Source organism: Leptinotarsa decemlineata, unplaced genomic scaffold (assembly GCF_025532065.1).
Source record: "Leptinotarsa decemlineata unplaced genomic scaffold, Ldec_3_MD MMD2_P_RNA_scaffold_2, whole genome shotgun sequence".
NCBI lineage: Eukaryota > Metazoa > Arthropoda > Insecta > Coleoptera > Chrysomelidae > Leptinotarsa > Leptinotarsa decemlineata.
In genome coordinates, this window is record NW_027412529.1 from 19514626 (window position 1) to 19536202 (window position 21577).

General features: G+C 34.9%; 1 protein-coding gene across 1 annotated transcript; it reads left to right on the top strand.

Moving 5' to 3' along the window:
• The first annotated feature begins 18940 nt into the window (after positions 1–18940).
• LOC141486669 (uncharacterized) lies at positions 18941–20820 on the top strand. Its single transcript, XM_074185069.1, has 3 exons — positions 18941–19155; positions 19260–19499; positions 20288–20820. The coding sequence occupies exons 1-3, from the start codon at positions 19071–19073 to the stop codon at positions 20692–20694; spliced, it is 732 nt and encodes a 243-aa protein (XP_074041170.1). The 5' UTR covers positions 18941–19070; the 3' UTR covers positions 20695–20820.
• The last annotated feature ends 757 nt before the right edge of the window (positions 20821–21577 follow it).

Genomic DNA, 21577 nt, shown 5'->3' on the forward strand with positions numbered 1-21577 from the left:
TGAATCAGTGAATCTTTTTGTCACATTCATTTTTGTTGACAGCCCTGAAAACTAACGAGTTGTTTTCCTCTGTTCCGTAGATCAGAGGAGACTGAATATGACATATTTTGTTGTTAGTTTGAAAGAGTCAGCTGTTTTTATGGGAATTTAATAAAGTTGTCAAAGCCATTGAGCTCCCAGAGTTTCATTATATTTTCACGAATATAAAAGTGGCGACAAGGATTTTTGATAAAAACCAATCAAAGTAAAAACCATCATGACTGATCAGTTCCAGAAAACCATTCTTGAATTCATAAAACTCAATAAACCCAGGCTCAACTTCAGCAGCAGCAGCTAATCAAGCAGCAAGAAGAATTCCTTTTACGAATGTCTCAGAACTTCTCATCAGCAAATGTTCCAGCCAGAGACGTTGGTGAAGAATTCCGCATGGAAACTTTAGGCAACAGTATAACTGAATTCCACTACGATCCAGACAGCAATTCCACATTTGAAGCATGGTACAAGCGATATGAAAGTTTATTTACTGAAGATGCTCAGAATTTCTCAGACTCAGCCAAAGTCAGATTACTTCTAAGTGAGTTAGACACAAATGTTCATCAGCAGTACGTCATCAATTTTCATCACTCGTTATCAGTGTATGAAACTCATCAAAAATACTGGAGAAGATTTTGTCGCATATGCATCCAAAGTCAATAAATTATGTGAAGATTTCGACATCAGAAACATCACAGTAGATCAATTCAAATGTTTGATATTCGTATGCGGTCTTCAATCTGGTAATGATTCAGATATCAGAACCAAACTTCTATCTGAAATTGATGGAAAATATTCAGAATCTTTATTACTTCAAGATCTTACTTCCGAATGTCAACGTATACTGAATCTTAAGAACGATACAGCGATAATAGAGCAATCTACAACACCAGTCGTTAATGCAGTTTCTCAGAAAAATAAGTATCCATCAACGAAGAGAAGTCAGAATTCTCAATCCAGTTCACACATGAATGGGAATTCACCAAAAACACCATGCTGGTACTGTGGTCCAATGCATGATTTAAAAAACTGCAATTTTCGCAATGACTGCAAAAAGACAGGGCACAAAGAAGGACACTGTAACGTCGAGAAACAAGTTTCAAACTAAAAATAATTCATTTTTTCAAGTGAATTTGTTAGCGGAACGTAAATACCTTGAAGTTGTCATTTACTGGTCATGTCATGTACTGTCATTTACTGGTATTCCAGTAAACCTTCAAATAGATACAGCAACAGATATCACCATCATATCGGAGGAAACATGGTCCAAATTAGGAAAACCACAATGTAGTTCAACTGAAAACATTGTCAAAAGTGCGAGTGGCCAACAACTTAATTTAATCTCCGAGTTCCAATGTGATATTGTGTTCAATAAAAAACCTCAATTCACTAGGGATTGGATGGATAACAAAGTTTGGTATCTGGGATATTCCACTCAATTCTATTTGTAATGTCATGTCACTGTCAAATAATGACATTTCTCAGGAAAATGTACAGGATGTCTAACAGCTTCAGCAGTTTCCTGACGTATTCAATGACACTCTCGGACCTTATACAAAAGGAAGGGTAGACCAGTAGCATATGCATCGTTACATTCAGTTGAAGAAGAGTTAAATAGACTCCAGAAGCTAAATATCATCACTCCAGTTAATTACTCTGAATGGGCAGCACACTTCTCTTCAATCTCATCAGTTTCCACTTCCAACTCCAAAAGACATTTTTTTGAGACTGGGGAACTGAAATATTCAGCGTAATAGACTTATCAGATGCATTTCTTCAAGTCGAGGTTCATGAAATTTCAAGAAAATTCCTGACAATCAATACTAATAAAGGTCTTTGCACGTACAATCGACTTCCGTTTGGAATCAAAGTTGCTCCCACAATATTTCAACAAATCATGTAAACTTCAATATCAGGATTAGAAAATACAGCAGCATACATTGATGACATCATCATTTCAGAAAAAAATGATGAACACACCAAAACCTGATACATGTTTTGCACAAAATTCAAGATTAGGGATTCCACCTTAAAATCCAGAAATGCAAGTTTTTTCTTCCTGAAATTAAATATTTAGGAAATATCATCAAAGAACATGGTATTAAACCTGATCCTGCGAGGATTGAAGCAGTAATTCATATGCCTCCACCACATGATATTCCTACACTACGTTCATATCTTGGAGCAGTAAATTATTATTTTGGTCAATTCGTATGAAATATGCATGAAATACGAAAACCAATGGATCAGCTACTCAAGAAAAACGCAAAATGGGAATGGAATCAAGAATGTCAGAAATCATTCAACAAATTCAAGGATATACTCCAATCAGACATTTTACTGATCCATTTCAACCCCAAGTTACCCATTGTGGTTGCCGCAGATGCTTGTCAAGGTGGCATTGGAGCCTGTATTTTCCATAAATTTGAAGATGGTTCAATGAAAGCAATTTATCATGTTTCTAGATCACTGACCGAAACTGAGCAGAAGTATAGTCAAATAGAGAAGGAAGCTCTAGCTCTTGTATTTGCAGCAAAGAAGTTCCATCGCATGATATATAGACGTCCTGTAACGTTTCAAAGCGATCGATCATAAACCATTACTTGCAATTTTTGGTTCAAAGAAAGGTATACATGTTTATACAGCCAATCGACTTCAGCGGTATGCCCTTATTTTAAAAACATACGATTTCAAAATTGAATACATAAGAACCGAAGATTTTGGACATGCTGATATTTTGTCAAGACTTATCAACTCCAACAGAGTTCCAGATGAAGAATATGTAATATTTTCTGTAAAAGTTGAAACTGAAGTCCTTCGCGTTCTCAATACAGCTATTGATCCACTTCCAGTTACCTACAAGATGATTTAAAGGGAAACCTCAAAATGCAAAATCCTCCAAAGTATCATCCTGTATATCGAAAATGATGAATGGCCAAGCAAGCTTGAGATGGATGACAGTGTAAACTTTTTTTGACAGAAGGGAAAATTTATCTGTTGTTGACAGATGTCTAATGTTTGCCGAACGTGTCGTTATTCCAGCAATTTTTCATAGACGTATTCTGCATCAGTTACACAAAGGTCATCCGGGAATAGAAAGAATGAAATATGTTGCCAGAAGTTACGTATACTGGAAAGATATTGATGCAGATATCCAAGATTTTGGTCATTAATGTGCAAATTGTGCTGAAGCATCAAAATCATCACCGAAAATTCCTTTATAATCCTGGTCTACTCCACAGGGACCATGGCAACGAATTCACATGGACTTTGCCGGACTGCTGAATGGGGAATTTTTCTTCATTGTTGTAAATGCCTACTCAAAGTGGCCTGAAGTAGTCAACACCAAATATATAACAAGTTCATTTACAGTCTGAACTCTGAAATAAATTTTTGCAGAGTTTGGAAACCTTCTTACACTTGTTTCTGATAATGGAACCCAATTCTGCAGTGAACAATTTAAAGAATTCTGTAGTGAAAATGGCATCGAACATATCAAAACAGCACCATATTTCCCATAATCGAACGGACAGGCTGAACGATTCGTTGACACATTCAAGAGAGCTCTGAAAAAAATCAAAAGGGAAGGACAACCTTTAGGTCAGTCAATTCAAACATTTTTATCAACATATCGAACAACTCCAAATCGTTACACACCAAGCAAAAAATCGCCAGCTGAAACACTTATGGGTAGAAAAGTTAGAACCGTCTCTGATCTTTCACTACCGTCACGGAATATAGATGGAGACCATTATCCCAAACTGAAAGTTGGAGACTCCATCTATTGTAAGATTTATCACAATAATGTGTTTGACTGGAAACCAATTTGTTCGACTGGAAACCTGAAAAAATTACAAGCAAGATTGGAAAAGTGATGTACGAAGTATTACTAGAGAACCCTCATGAACTAGTGAGAATGCACGTCAATCAGATTAAAAAAAAAAGATACAGCGAGAGTGCTGAAAACGAAGGTCATCATTTACTGCTTGACATTTTGATGGATTCTTTTGATATCAAAATGGAACCGAAAGTTAACTCAAATGAAGAAAATCAGAGACGCCATCAGGAGATTGACGAGACCAATCCTCAACAGGAAGCAGAGACGATTTCTTAACCTAGACCTAGGCGTGTCAGTGGACTTCCAAAATACCTAGAAGATTTCCAATTAAACAAGGGAGGTGTTGGCAGCTCTGAAAACTAACGAGTTGTTTTCCTTTGTTCCGTAGATCAGAGGAGACTGAATATGACATATTTCGTTGTTAGTTTAAAAGAGTCAGTTATTTTTATAGGAATTTAATGATGTTGTCAAAGTTATTGAGCTCCCAGAGTTTCACTATATTTTCAGGAATATAAAAATTTCGAAAATAGCAATTCTGAAAGTTCAATTTCAACTGTTTTACTGCAATTCGTTCAGAATAAATTGTTTTTTGTATTGGCAAGAACTCCTATCTCGTTGCACTTTTTAATCGTCAAAAAAAGTTTCAAGTATAAAAACAAACGACTCAGAAAACAATAGGCCAGGTGAAATAGTCAAAAGTTATACACTTTTAACACCCAGGAGCCATGTAATGCTTCAAGTGTGATACAAAGCGCAATGAAGATGATGCTTGTCTATGTGATGGATGTTACACAAGAATGCACTTCATATGTGTTGAGCTTACCTCTATCGAAATCAGATGTATGCAGCTGAAAACTAAAATAGTATTTTTGAAGCGATTGGCAACAAGGGCTTAGATTATTGTAATCTAATCTGATTTCGATTCAGTGGTCTGCGAACTGGAAGAACGCAAACAAAGATCCAGCTACATAATGATGTAATGATGTTTAACGCAGTTACAACTAAAGCCAAAATCGATAATGATAATCCTGAAGTCAAGGATATATTTCATGTTTTAGATCCACAGGTACATCTCAAAAAATATTTCGTGTTGGCAAGAACAATAACACCTCTTGCCCAATAAAAGTTGTTCTAGACAGTAGTGACGAAGTTTAATTGGTTCTAAGAAATGAAATAAAATTAACCTCTCCAGAATTTAAAGTCGGTTCAGATTTAATTCTTGATCAGAGAATCTACCTTAGGAATCTTCGACAACGATAGGAAGGAAAAAGGAGAAAACAATCTGACCATCCGATACCTACAGGGAATGAGGAAAGTTGTTCCTACCATCTTTCGAAGAAAAAACTGAATTATACGGGTAGCTTTCGCAATGAACAGAACATATTGAGCATACAGGTACTACCAAAATGTTGGAGGCATCAGAACTGAAATCACATTAGAACTTGTCGAGGAACTTGGTTTATCTAAATACGACTCATATATGAAGTGATCGGTCAACACTAACAAGTCCAAAATCTCGAAACGGGGGCGTTCTCGTAGCGGTGAAGAAGAATTTTCTAGTAACGTCATAGATATCAACGAAATTAACGTGAAATAAATTATTTGTCAACGTATCTGCTTACGACAATGAACTAGTTATTGGAGGAGTTTATGTTTCACCCAGCTCTCGTTAGGAATTATGTGAGGATCATTGTGCAACTGTAGATACTGTATTGAAGATATTTCCCGAAAAAAGCTACTTCTGTATGGCGACTATATAACTTACCAAATGTCGAGTGATCTGATGATGAATTAGGTGTAATTACAATACATAACAATAATAATTTCTCTCAAATTTTTGTTGAATATCTAGCATTCCATAATATATTTCAATCAAATTCCATTAGAAACTGCTTTGGTTTTATGCTAGACCTGATATTCATAAATGATAATGATATAAGCACAGTTGAACTCGCTGATGACTGTTTGCTGCCTTGTGATCCATATCACCCAGCCACAGTTGTATCAATTACCTCTAACAAAAATTTCAACAATCTGGAATATGACAAATTTTACTTCGACTTCAAGAGAGGAGATTATATTGGACTCAACCTGTCCACTGTAGACTGTTGGTGGGTTGGCTGTCCTTGTTCATCTTTCACTGCCTGAACCACTGGACATGCTGTTTTCGGTAAGTGCTTCGGCGTAGGATGTGGGGGTTGGGCAAACCGGCCATCGGATGCCTGCTTCCACGTAGCCTCGCTGGATACGGGAATGACAGGATCACGTGTGGTTCTGTTATTCCCTGACTGAATGGCATCCCAACGATGGCTCAATCCTAAGGTGTGTGTATCCGTGCCGAGAGGATGAATGACACTGAGCCTATCAGCTGTCTCTAACGGAACCTTCGAGATACCGGGCGTCCTCTCGTCGTAGCATCGCCTTGTCACGGTGATGCAGGGTTCTGCCGTGATTGACCTTCTTTCGCCAGCTACTCACGGAACTTTTATGGACAGAGTAAATTTGAATATTTTTTCTGACGCTGAGTCTACAGAGGAGATGGATGTCGAGCTTACGACTCCAGCTGATCCCCTATAAGTTTAGATCAGCTTCTCAGCTCTCCAAACCCTGATTCAAAAACCGAACCTGGGAAAAGGTTTGGTGGTGCAGCCAGGAAACGACTGAGTCGTCTCCTCAAGAGCGGAGTACCGCCTTGCATCAAATTCTTGAGCGGCGTACGCAGACTCTGTCTCAGGTGGGGGAACAAACCCCCCTTGAGCAGGTTAACAAACGTTTGCGCTCAAATGATGAGTCACCGAAGCCAGAGGCAAAAAAGCCCTGCACGGTTGAATCTAAGGCATCTTCAGGTGTACCTGATGTGCAAAATCCCTTTAATGGGAAAGTTGTCGCGGGCATCAAGGTGGGAATCTGGAACCTTGATTATTCGACTACCTCATTAACGGCAAACCAGCTGGAATCTCTTCATGGGGCTATTTTGTCGGCAGTGAAGGTTATTCCAGACGGCGGGCCGCAGGTACAATTCCAGAGCTGCGTCTTTCGGCCTGGATCGTTACAGGTCCTCTGTGAGGATCAGGTTAGCGCCGAATGGCTTGCGGGTGTAGTTAATACCCTGCAACCATGGGAGGGCGCTTCCCTGAAATGCGTCATAGGGGACTAATTTCCGAAGCCACACATCTGTGTTGCTTACCTACCTGACGGAGGCAGTCATACACTGACCTCTGAACAGGTCCTCACTAGATTGAGGAAAATGAACCATGGTCTGTCAACCTTGGAGTGGAAGATCCTCCACAAGGAAAAGTCAGGCCCTGGTCAAACATGGACCTTCGCTGTAGACGATGGATCCATGGCCGTGTTGGCGAGGACGGGTTTCAGACCACATTTTGGTTTTGGGCAGGTCTTATTCCGCCCTGAAAACCGGGCACCCTTCCAGTAGGAAACTACTCAAACGAGTCACACTAATGCACCCATTAGAGTAAATAAAGCGGGGCTGAGTGAAAATCCACCTATAGGGAGGAGTTCATAACCAAACCTCCACCTAAACATAGTGTCAAATATAGAAAATAATCATGAAATAATTCAGATTCATTTAAGTAAATACATGAATTGAAAGATATTCCAACCTCACTTCAATATTTTAACATAAGAACAGTCAGTATTCAGAATTCCATCTTTTAATATTTCAAGTTCATAGACATCGAAATTGATCCGATCACAGGATATAGAATACAAAACAATCTCCAAATACGCAAACTTTGCACAGATTGCATACTGAGCATTTTACCTTAGTACAGTGACCGGATCAAAGTCGCAATGTCAGCGTATAATTCTTTATAAATATTGAGGGAGGTCAAGATCAGAAAAAAATTCATTCCTGTAACTTCAGCTTGGAAACCATATTGAATAAATTATACCAATTATTCCCGAACAAATGTCCGCGCCCTGACGGAATAGCTCCTTTATTATTAAAGAAATGTAGAATCACCTTGATAAAATCTTTGTTTCTACTATTTACTATATCACTGAATTCAGGACAATTTCCACGTTCGTGAAAATCTAGTTTTATCACCCCAATATTCAAGTCAGGGGATGAAGAAAATATATAAAATTATAAACCGATCACAATTTTGAGTGCAATACCAAAATAATTAGAGAATTTGATCTGTGATCAAATAAAAATCCATTGAACCAAGTTATTATACAAGAGCAGCACGGTTTTTGCCTACAACTTTGTTAACGTTAATCATACAGTATTGTTCGGGAAACTTGAAGCGACAGGGTTTCACGGAGATTTATTGAACTGGTTTGCAATCTATCTTCGATATAGAAATCAATATGTAAAAGTCAAGACTTACTCGATTTGGTGTACCTCAGTCAATTATTCCGAATATAGGTTTCTGATATGAGTTGTACATTGCCTCCACGGGGTCTAATCGACTCGGTGGAGGGTCAAATGGACCCACTCACTTCTGACCTAGCCTAACCTGTACATCACCACTTTCTTCACTGAGTCGGTATTGAGAGACACCGGTGTTACCTTATGCTCCAGGGATATTATATTCGTTGTGTAGAATGGAAGGTGCCAAATTTGTTGAAACAACAAATTACCTTACTCTCAGACAGATACAAGCCTGATGCAGTCGTTTTCAACAATCAGTGAGAGATGGTATATATCTTGAAATTTTCTGCCCCGGGTGATGCAAATATCATCTGAAAGAGTGAGAAATAGCGAATGAAATATCACGACTTACTCTTCGAAGTAAAAGGCTCATTTTGTTGAAAAGGTTGTTCGATCTTTGATGTAATGAGACTATCTAACCTCGAACCTGAAGGTGATACCAATTTGCCTTCTAACATTTCATTTGTGTACTTTTCATACTAGATCCGAAATGTCTACTGCTGAAACTGCCGGAGTTCCGGATCTCAAGAATCGGAGAAGTCAAGTTGGAAGAGTGCAAAACAAAATCTTTGAGTTTCCTAAATGGTTTCGCTCAGGAATTGTAAGGTTTGGTACATCCAACCCTAGGGTGTTTTGTTACTTTTCCTAATGAAGCAACCATTGAAAAAAGTAGAACATTTCAAAAATTTGACTCTGTGATTTCTTTATAAAGCGACAGTTTAAATTCAATATTGAATATTAATTATTTTTTTATTATTTCATTCATTTCAACGTTAGGGATGCCAAACCCTGTTAAAACTAGCAAGTAAACTGTATTCCCAATTTTTTCGGTTTGCTGGAAATGTCTCCCATCCCAGTGTAACTGAATTAGTCTACATTAATCCTTTTGAGAGTTTGAAAAAAGAATTGACCTGCGCCTTGGCCTCCGCAAATCAAGAGCAAGTCATTCCAAGAGGACACAAATACCACTTTCTTGCTCCAAATTAAAAAAAGAGTAAGAATACGGTATGGCCTCAAAACGACAAAAATCGTATCTAGGCAAATGCAGAAGGCTGTCATTTTTAGTTCGCTACATCTTCTTGGAACATATGACTCTAGAACCTAATAATTTCTCATTCCATTCGTTTGGAAAATGCTCATTATTGGTTGATGATACTGGCACGTCCTCCAAATGGAGCTTCAGATATAGGATTTTACTTTTTCGCAGGGGTATAATGTTCTTTATGTACCTATGAGTTAATGGGATCGGATCGGTATCAATAAAATTGCTGATGCTTGATCAACTTGGTGCAGCTTGTTTTTCAAAAGTAAGTAGGCTGTTGTACGTGATGTTGCATACTGGAAATAGGTAGCTCATTTAAGTTTTGTGAAAAATGAAGAATAAAATAATATGCAGCTTCTCATTCGAAGAAATTATTGAGAAAATGTTCTCGATTATTTGCCAAATAATAACTAGCAACATCAATAATGAATTCTAGCCAATCCTGATTTGGTTCTACTGAGTTCAGCCGGATGGAGTTGATTCAATAGCAGCGAATTTCTTGTCATGAACATTGTATGGCCACAGTATTTTGTATACAGTAATTTCACTAAAGGCTGATTTGTGGTTTGAATTTTCCTACGCGCAGACCCACGCGTCGATGTCTTAGGTCTGCGCAAACGACGAGTTTAAGACAGGCATGCAAACCTTCCATAGTTGTCGAATTTCATGGGTTTCACCCAACCTACTGTGGTACATTATTTTACAACTCGTGAAAAAATGTTAAAGGTGGTCTCTTATTCCATAAAATTCTGATTGCTGGAATATTACTGGATGAGACGTTGGTTCTTAGAAATATTCCACGTATTTTATTCGAAAATGATCATTTTGGCAAATCTACAATATTATGTCGGATAACGATAATTGTCACATTGGCAACAGTGCAAAATGCAATCATAACCTATAAAATACTGTGATTTTTGTTTATTTCGTAGTTTTCACGTGTTCTAAGTTTTGTTGCATATACTTTTATTCGTTTGCTAGCATTGGGTGTTTTTTCTGCGAAATAGTGAATTGCAAGATGTTTACAGTTTTGGCTGAGTTTGTTTCCAAAAAACAATGCAAATATTGCGTAGTATGTTCAAGCAATTCGAGGGAAAATCCCCAATTGAGTTTTTTTAGGATTCCCAAAGATGATGCAAGGTAACATCAGTGTGAAAGCAGCCACAAGTTCTAGCCATGGATTTGTCGAAGCGTCGCGCGGGACCCCATAATCAGCGGCTCCCAAAATGGGTATCCATTTCGTGGCCAGCAATGACTTTACTCAATGATCGCAAAGAAAAATCCATAATTCCTTCACATCATACGTGAGTGGGGATTTTTTTCTTCGAAAATATTCATTGAAGCATACAAAACAAAACCCCTATGTTGAAATATAATATATATAATAATTTTTAAAGAAAAATCCATAATTTCTTCAAATATTTTATAGATGAGGATTCTTTTCTTGAAATGTATTTGATTTGGCATACAAAATGAGTCCCGTATGTTGAAATATTTTGTCGGGCAGAAACGCAACCCCCACACACACTTTAATTTTTTCAACGTTAAATTCAATAACTCCATGAAAATATTCGTGAATGAAGATTTTTTTTGCATAATTACATACTATGAGAGGTACTGAATGAGACCTATGTCTCAAAATATTTTGTCGGGCAGAAAAACTACCCCCACACACCCTTTTATGTTTTCAAAATTAAATTCAATAACTTCATCAAAATATTCGTGGATGGGGATTTTTTTGCATAATTACATACTAAGAGAGGTGCTGAATGAGACCTATGTCTCAAAATATTTTGCCGGGCAGAAAAACTACCCCCACAAACCCTTATATGTTTTCTATATTAAATTCAATAACTCCATTAAAATATTCGTGGATGGGGATTTTTTTGCATAATTACATACTATGAGAGGTACTGAATGAGACCTATATCTCAAAATATTTTGCCGGGCAGAAAAACTACCCCCACACACCCTTTTATGTTTTCTAAATTAAATTCAATAACTCCATTGAAATATTCGTGGATGGGGATTTTTTTGCATAATTACATACTATGAGAGGTGCTGAATGAGACCTATATCTCAAAATATTTTGCCGGGCAGAAAAACTACCCCCACACACCCTTTTATGTTTTCTAAATTAAATTCAATAACTCCATCAAAATTCGTGGATGGGGATTTTTTTTGCATAATTACATACTATGAGAGGTGCTGAATGAGACCTATATCTCAAAATATTTTGCCGGGCAGAAAAACTACCCCCACAAACCCTTATATGTTTTCTACATTAAATTCAATAACTCCATTAAAATATTCGTGGATGGGGATTTTTTTGCATAATTACATACTATGAGAGGTACTGAATGAGACCTATATCTCAAAATATTTTGCCGGGCAGAAAAACTACCCCCACACACCCTTTTATGTTTTCTAAATTAAATTCAATAACTCCATTGAAATATTCGTGGATGGGGATTTTTTTGCATAATTACATACTATGAGAGGTACTGAATGAGACCTATGTCTCAAAATATTTTGCCGGGCAGAAAAACTACCCCCACAAACCCTTATATGTTTTCTATATTAAATTCAATAACTCCATTGAAATATTCGTGGATGGGAATTTTTTTACATAATTACATACTATGAGAGGTACTGAATGAGACCTATGTCTCAAAATATTTTGTCGGGCAGAAAAACTACCCCCACACACCCTTTTATGTTTTCTAAATTAAATTCAATAACTCCATTGAAATATTCGTGGATGGGGATTTTTTTTCATAATTACATACTATGAGAGGTACTGAATGAGACCTATGTCTTAAAATATTTTGTCGGGCAGAAAAACTACCCTAACACACCCTTTTATGTTTTCAAAATTAAATTCAATAACTCCATCAAAATTCGTGGATGGGGATTTTTTTTGCATAATTACATACTATGAGAGGTGCTGAATGAGACCTATATCTCAAAATATTTTGCCGGGCAGAAAAACTACCCCCACAAACCCTTATATGTTTTCTACATTAAATTCAATAACTCCATTAAAATATTCGTGGATGGGGATTTTTTTGCATAATTACATACTATGAGAGGTACTGAATGAGACCTATATCTCAAAATATTTTGCCGGGCAGAAAAACTACCCCCACACACCCTTTTATGTTTTCAAAATTAAATTCAATAACTTCATCGAAATATTCGTGGATGGGGATTTTTTTTCATAATTACATACTATGAGAGGTACTGAATGAGACCTATATCTCAAAATATTTTGCCGGGCAGAAAAACTACCCCCACACACCCTTTTATGTTTTCTAAATTAAATTCAATAACTCCATTGAAATATTCGTGGATGGGGATTTTTTTGCATAATTACATACTATGAGAGGTACTGAATGAGACCTATGTCTCAAAATATTTTGTCGGGCAGAAAAACTACCCCCACACACCCTTTTATGTTTTCAAAATTAAATTCAATAACTCCATCAAAATTCGTGGATGGGGATTTTTTTTGCATAATTACATACTATGAGAGGTGCTGAATGAGACCTATGTCTCAAAATATTTTGCCGGGCAGAAAAACTACCCCCACACACCCTTTTATGTTGTCAAAATTAAATTCAATAACTCCATCAAAATATTCGTGGATGGGGATTATTTTGCATAATAACATACTATGAGAGGTACTGAATGAGACCTATATCTCAAAATATTTTGCCGGGCAGAAAGGCAACCCCCACGCACCCTTATTTGTTTTCAAAACTAAATTCAATAACTCCATCACAATATTCGTGGATGGGGATTTTTTTGCATAACTACATACTCTGAGAGGTGCTGAATGAGACCTATATCTCAAAATATTTTGCCGGGCAGAAAAACTACCCCCACACACCCTTTTATGTTTTCTATATGATATCAAAAATTTTCTTGTTAATATTGAAGCTATGGAACAACAAACTGACTCACCTTTGTTGAAATTACCTAATTACCCAGCCACATACCAAATGATCTAGAAAGGATAACAAATTAGTATGTCTTGAAAATGCAGCACTTTTAAACAACCTACACTTTCCTTGTGTAAATAATCTTCGCGTAAATTTATTGAATTTGTTTAAGAAAACTATATAGGTGCAACCAATTCATTCGTAAGATTAATGTGACATATGTAATGAAATCATATTTTATGACAGAAAAATATCCTGTTGATCCTTATTGATACTCATTTCATGTTATACAGTTTCTTATTTCTTTTTATATTTTCCGAATTTTCAAAAATTAAGAGGTTTGGAATCACAGAATCAACATTTTTTCCGAGTTTTTTCTATATGGTATTAAATTTGATTTTATTACTCTATATTCAATTTACAATGGTCCTAGTCATTATTTTGTAAAATTATGTATTCAAAAAATTGAATGTATATTAATTTATCTACTGATCAAGATCCCTAAAATATTTTTTGCAAATAACATATATTTGTCCTTAATTCATGACTGAACATAAATAATAATGCACGTTGATAGACAAGACCTCGATATTCATTGGCTCGCGCAAGTTTAGAATTCTGAGCATTATCGTTAGTAGCAGAGCCACGGCTACTTAGCGATAAAAAAGATTTCAACAAAATTTTTGACAGATAGTAGTGACTTTTATGACCACAAAATTATATTTGAAAAAGTACATGTGAAGTTAATTTTTTTAGTTCAATGTCATACATGTGAATCAATAATTTATTGTTTGAAGCATTTTGTTGCTCCTTTAGTCTGGTTCACATGTACTCCATTTAGCTCTTTTTGGTGACATTTTTCAGTCCTGTCCAAAAATTACGACCAAGGTGTCATTCGATTCGTATTTTTGTCTAGAAATTTCAAGGACAGGTCCGAAAACGTGCCAATAAAAATTACAAAAGTTATAAACAATTAAGTGAAAAAAAATGGTGTTTTAGTTTTTTCTTATGTCTCGGAAAATTTTCAAAATTTTGGAAATTTGAAAAGATCAATGAATTTGCGTAAAAAAAGTCCCGACTCTCGAAACTGTATCTCGATTATTTATAATTTTTACAGAGCCCTGAAAATAGAGCCAAAAGCGGGTAGTCTGGCTTCCGCGCGCCTTTCGTCACTCTGACATAAAAAGAAAATTATTTGAACATATTAAATGTAAATATTTCAGGAATGAAAATATTCATGTAATGTTGGGATACATCAATAAACAATAATCCGCAGTCAAAAAATTTTTATCCCAGTTTTAACGTTAATTATAAATTTGTTAATTAATAACTTTTTCTGAATTGAAAGTTAATATAAAAATCCCTATAATTATTAAACAAAAACCCTTGCATTTTTTTCCTTTGGTGAAGTTATCCTTAATAGGCAAAAAATAGATTACCGTTGCCAAAATGAAAAAATTGTTATTTTATAATTTTTATTAACAATTCAAAATTATAATTTTATAAAAAATACATTACAATTTATTTTTTATTTTTTATTGTTTCAATGTCCCATGGCTAAAAACTAATTAATTTTTTTTTAATTTTTTACAGCTATTGTTGATAAATTTATTATAAACAAATACATTGTTTATAAGCAATTTGAATTTTTTTTTTGCATTATGTTAATGGAAAAAATCATGAGTTTTAGAAGAAAAAAATGGTTTCTTAAAAAAATTTCTTTGTTGCTAAAAAATGCGTTTGTTAATTAACAATCGTTTTTTGCAACTAAATATTAAAATTAAGGAACCGTTTTTTTCAATTATAAATTCTATTGTTCTTTAAGGTTTTGAAAAAACATTTTTTCATTCTTTTTTTTTAATTGTTTATTTAAAAAAATTTGTTACCAACAATTTTTGTTTTTCAATACTTTGTTCTATAATAAAAGTAACTATGTATTTTTTTTAAATTTATTATATTTTTTATAAAACTTTCAATATTGTGATACCTTGATAATTGTCTTTTTCATTCGCTCCTTCGCTTTTATAATTATAATAACTTTCAAACTATTGCAGTTATGACAAATATGCTTCAAGTCTTTTTGTTCATTATGAATTTATTAACAATTTAAGCAATAGTTTGAAAGTATCAAGGTATCACAATATAAAAAGTTTTATAAAAAATAGAATAAATTTAAAAAAAACACATAGTTACTTTTATTACAGAACAAAGTATTGAAAAAAATTAAATAAAAAAAATAATTTGTCTATAACAATTTTTTTAAATAAACAATTGAAAAAAAAGTTTTTTTAGAACCTTAAAGAACAAGAGAATTTATGATTTAAAAAAAACGGTTCCTTAATTTTAATATTTAGTTGCAAAAAACTATTGTTAATTAACAAACGCATTTTTTAGCAACAAAGAAATTTTTTAAGAAACCATTTTTTTCTAAAAATCATGATTTTTTTCTATGAACATAATGCAAAAAAAAATCGAATTGCTTATAAACAATGTATTTGTTTATGATGAATTTATTAACAATAGCTGTAAAAAATTAGAAAAAAATATTATTAATTAGTTTTTAGCCATGATACATTGAAACTATGAAAAATTAGAAAAAAAAAAGATTTGTAATGTATTTTTTATAAAATTATAATTTTCAATTGTCAATAAAAAAATAGAAAATAACATATATAGAAACGGCGCGTTTTCGGACCTCTCGTCAAACTTTCTAGGCAAAAATACGAATCGAATGACACCTTGGTCGTAATTTTTGGACAGGGCTGAAAAATGTTACAAAAAAAGTACACGTGAACCAAACTACTTGGTCACTTCAACCTTTGTAAGCTATCAGTGGGGTTATTTTCTTAAAAACCTACAAAAGTGGCCGTACTTATAGTCGGTTAGAGCAATATTATAGCATAGAATTGAATCTTTTTTTTATTATATCTACATATCCCATGTAGTATGCAGAATAGCAAAATAACCCCGCAGAAATTAACAAATTGTTAGCGAATACAATTACTCAAGAAAATTGCAGGATTTATGTTTATGACCGTAATTTTTCATCTGTCACGTGTTTTGCTATACAATAGCATCTTCGGCGTCATAATACTGTAGAAAAAATTCGATTCACTCCTTCACACCCCCACCTCACTCTAACTTGCTTCACTGTCTACAGTGTCTACTGATGAGCTATACCATGATCCGAGACACACAGTGATAAACGTTTACCCTGTCCCTCAAGTCCCATTCCATTTTCCATTCGAGTTGACGTTGACAACAACAAAACCATGCAATGTGCCTGGATGCGAACTTCGATGAAACTTACGTCCAATGAGTGATTTGCGAACACACCGAGAAAATTGTAGGTGAAACAATAATCTGGGGCGCAGATTTTTCAAACTCGGCAAGAAGACAAATTTATCAAGCTCGTCATGACATAGAAGGCTACGGCCCTGATGAATCTGCATTGCAAAATTTGATTTTGAATGAATAATTCTGTGTCTTAAAATAATCAGCAATGACATGAGTGTAACCTGCTATGCGAATAAGGAAACACTGGCAAAGCCACGTATGATTAGGTTTTTTTTAATCGATCCACATATAGCAGTAAAGTAAAGAAGTTATATATTTGAAATTAATTATCCAAAATGCATGATACAAGATGGAGTAGTACAAAGCCAAAAACTTTCTTTCCCAAGAAAGATTTATATTCTGAGAGATTGAAAAAAGTGGCGAGACCGCCACCCAACTGCAGTGTATGTATTTTAATGAAGAGTTGACCGAATCAAAAAACCTAGTCGCGCGACCAATGGACAAAGCTCGACGATCTCGCAGCCCGGTCGCTTGGTAGTCAAGCGATTTAGACTGTGTTTACTTTCTCAAATAATCCCCATCCACGAATATTTTGATGGAGTTATTGAATTTAATTTAGAAAACATGAAGGGGTGTGTGGGGGTAGTTTTTCTGCCCGGCAAAATATTTTGAGATATAGGTCTCATTCAGCACCTCTCATAGTATGTAATTATGCAAAAAAAATCCCCATCCACGAATATTTCAATGGAGTTATTGAATTCAATTTAGAAAACACAAAAGGGTGTGTGGGGGTACTTTTTCTGCCCGGCAAAATATTCTGAGATACAGGTCTCATTCAGCACCTCTCATAGTATGTAATTACGGAAAAAAATCCCCATCCACGAATATTTCAATGGAGTTATTGAATTTAATTTAGAAAACATAAAAGGGTGTGTGGGGGTAGTTTTTCTGCCCGACAAAATATTTTGAGTCATAGGTCTCATTCAGCACCTCTCATAGTATGTAATTATGCGAAAAAATCCCCATCCACGAATATTTCAATGGAGTTATTGAATTTAATTTTGAAAACATAAAAGGGTGTGTAGGGGTAGTTTTTCTGCCCGGCAAAATATTCTGAGATATAGGTCTCATTCAGCACCTTTCATAGTATGTAATTATGCAAAAAAATCCCCATCCACGAATATTTTAATGGAGTTATTGAATTTAATATAGAAAACATATAAGGGTTTGTGGGGGTAGTTTTTCTGCCCGGCAAAATATTTTGAGATATAGGTCTCATTCAGTACCTCTCATAGTATGTAATTATGCAAAAAAATCCCCATCCACGAATATTTTAATGGAGTTATTGAATTTAATATAGAAAACATATAAGGGTTTGTGGGGGTAGTTTTTCTGCTCGGCAAAATATTTTGAGATATAGGTCTCATTCAGTACCTCTCATAGTATGTAATTATGCAAAAAAAACCCATCCACGAATATTTTGATGGAGTTATTGAATTTAATTTTGAAAACATAAAAGGGTGTGTGGGGGTAGTTTTTCTGCCCGACAAAATATTTTGAGACATAGGTCTCATTCAGCACCTCTCATAGTATGTAATTATGCGAAAAAATCCCCATCCACGAATATTTCAATGGAGTTATTGAATTTAATTTTGAAAACATAAAAGGGTGTGTAGGGGTAGTTTTTCTGCCCGGCAAAATATTCTGAGATACAGGTCTCATTCAGCACCTCTCATAGTATGTAATTACGGAAAAAAATCCCCATCCACGAATATTTCAATGGAGTTATTGAATTTAATTTAGAAAACATAAAAGGGTGTGTGGGGGTAGTTTTTCTGCCCGACAAAATATTTTGAGTCATAGGTCTCATTCAGCACCTCTCATAGTATGTAATTATGCGAAAAAATCCCCATCCACGAATATTTCAATGGAGTTATTGAATTTAATTTTGAAAACATAAAAGGGTGTGTAGGGGTAGTTTTTCTGCCCGGCAAAATATTCTGAGATATAGGTCTCATTCAGCACCTTTCATAGTATGTAATCACGCAAAAAAAAATCCCCATCCACGTATATTCTGATGGATTTATTGAAGTTTATTTTCAAAGCATGTACGGTTGTGTGAAGATAGGTTTTCTGCCTGGCAAAATATTATGAGATACAGGTTGAATCCTCTCATCAATATAATGAATCAATATTCATTTCTCGAAGAACATTCTGCAGTGAATTTTCATTAATTATTAGAAATAGTCGTAGCTGTTCTCCAATTTACAACACATTTTGGATGCCGCTGACGCCGTGTGCAGTAAGGCTCACGCTACAAACTCATGGCTAGAAATCCGTGGCTGCCTTCACACTCGTCAAGGTAACTATCTTCTGAAACTGAAAAAAACCCTTTACTGAGATTTTTTTCATAGGTGTGCTTCATGGAAGGCCATTTTGAAAGTGGATAAATTGAAGGAGTTCACGTCTGAAGAATGCTATTCCCGTTTTCGTGTCTGTTGTAAGCACTTTGGAAGTGATATGTTTGCCAATTTGCAGAAAAACAGATTGAAAAAAGAAGCAGTTCCCACCGGTTTTTCTGATGAAATAAACCCCTCAGAGCAAGGTAAAGTCAATCTAGAATAATGCAGTCCAGTAGTTAATAGTAGATAACTTTCTATTCTTGAAAGCAAAGCAATGAATTCCACCATACCTTTTTTTATTTTCAAGATAATCCCGTTGTTGATGATACTGGGATGTCGAACATTTCTGAGAGTGTAGCAGGCACCTCTCAAGGCAGGCAAACCTATGAAGATGTTACAGCTGATAATGTCAGTAGCAGAAAGGCAAGAACTGTTTCTCCTGCCAATACATCAACCGAAAAATGCAAAAGACTATTGAGTCCTGTTCCAGGCACCAGCTCGTCAATAGATTATGAAAATATTGAACTTCAATATTCCGATACCTCAGGTATGTATTATAAGTGTTTAATAAAGGCAACTCAGAAGTTTTTGTTATAAAATTCTATTTTTGTCTTAATGAAAAAATGTTTCAACCACATTTGCTACAAGAACCAGTCATGATAACTATTGATAAATGATGGTAGGTACATGCTTTTTTTTAAGACAAATTTATTCTGAACTATATAGGTACAAGAATATGAAAAACTTACAAATATTTCCAACCCAGTTTCTGAGACATATTGAGTATCCGAAATGTCAACTCGGAGAAGTATCATATATGTATTCAAATTCATTTCATTAATTTTTTCAATAAAATTAATATCACGGAATCAGCAATACACGAAAATATATTTTTGAGTGTGATGGAATCACAGGTAGCTAAGTAAAGACAAAAAAATCATTTTACAACTTATATTTTGGAAGATGGTAGTGAAGATTGAGTGAAGTTTTGTTTATTTTGGCACATTATTAATGGACAAAATTATGTGGCATAAATTTTTATTTATCTAATAGATTAATCAAATTATCAAGAAGAATGATTCAAGCAATTCTTGATAACTGATATTTCTATGTGAATGTAAATAAAATGTGGTATTCTGTGTGAGACGAGTTTAAGTGGCATGGTTGACAAAGTAATCTATCCACTTTCATGCTTGACACACAGAAGGCAACTTTCACTCCCAATAATACAGTATATGCATTTTATAAACATGATAAATTACACTATGTGCCATTTGCTCATTGAAGAATTCTGTTTTGCATTTTGGATTTTTATTGAGAATATTTTTGTTTCAGATGCTTACATTCAAACATCCACAAGTTTGTCTGCCTGCACACCAAGGAAACTGCACCTTCAAAATAAGATAAGAGACCTTCAAAGAAAACTCAATTCTAAGTCCACTCCACCAACCACATCAAATCAGCAAGATTCAAATGAAATGGAAGTGGCCTTAAATTTCATTAGGAAAAAGTGTTCACCAGTTTTAGCTACCTTTATGGAAACACAGTTGTCGCTTTCATCTGGCAAGACTGGAAAAGGGTGCCGATATAACAATGAAATCAAATTATTGGCACTCACTATATATTTCTTGGGCCCTAAAGTGTACAATTTTTTAAAACAAATATTTCGACTGCCATCTAAAAGTACCTTGTTTAGAATCACTATCGATAGAACTTGGTGTTGGAAGGAGCATAAAACATAAACTCCAGGAAGTGCCTTTTTCTCATCCATGTTTGCATTTTCCAGTTGATTATTTAATTTCATTATATGTGCGGGTGAGAATTTATTATATGATTAAGTTTATAAATCGTAGTTTCAAACCTACATCGAAAAAAATTAAAGAAAACCAAAAAATACAAAACCTTCGACATTTGTAAATTTTCTCCAATACTTAGTGTTTATATGTACCCACGACTTATTATACTTTAGCAATAGAAAAATTTGTTAGTTTTCTGAATAAAGTGTATTCAAAGCCTGAAGTGATATCTTATTTAAGGAAGGTAGAAATAAACTATCGAAAGCTTGACGAAAATAAGGAGTCTTCTTTGACCTAGTACCAAAAATTCTGACTGCAACCCCACTAAAGCTCTTCCAGATTTACTATGGGCTATATAGTTTTATTTTTTTCTACTGTACTTATCAGTCAGGTCAGGAGGAAAAACGTATTTCATATTATTTAGGGACTGCAGGACAGTTGCAAACATTCATTTTGGAAATGTCTATACCTTTGTATACATTGTATGGCATGTGTCTGACAAAACAACTACTTCTCTGGAATTATATCTCGGACATACGTGCAAAAATCCTTTCTTTGAAGGAACAACTCTGCAAGAGCTGTCTACGAGGAATACCGAGTCCACAGTATACTTATATAACTATACTGTGCCGAGTCCCTGTGTGTATACAACCGTGATAGCATGGTCTGCACTGACGAGGAACACTTCAAAACGGTTCGCAGTTGGTTCCTTGTTCGAATCAGGTGAAGTCCCACTATTTGTCCTAGAGAGCTCTTGCAAAGTTGTTTCTTCAAAGTGAGAATCTTTGCAATTATGTCTGAGGCGACTTGGATTCCGAAAGGTTAACAC

Bases quoted from the DNA above. Each gene is read 5' to 3' on its own strand.
- LOC141486669 (XM_074185069.1), top strand. From the start codon at position 19,071: ATGTTTGCCAATTTGCAGAAAAACAGATTGAAAAAAGAAGCAGTTCCC. The intron at 19,156-19,259 runs GTAAAGTCAATC...TTTATTTTCAAG, and splicing joins AATAAACCCCTCAGAGCAAG to ATAATCCCGTTGTTGATGAT. The intron at 19,500-20,287 runs GTATGTATTATA...TTTTTGTTTCAG, and splicing joins TCAATATTCCGATACCTCAG to ATGCTTACATTCAAACATCC.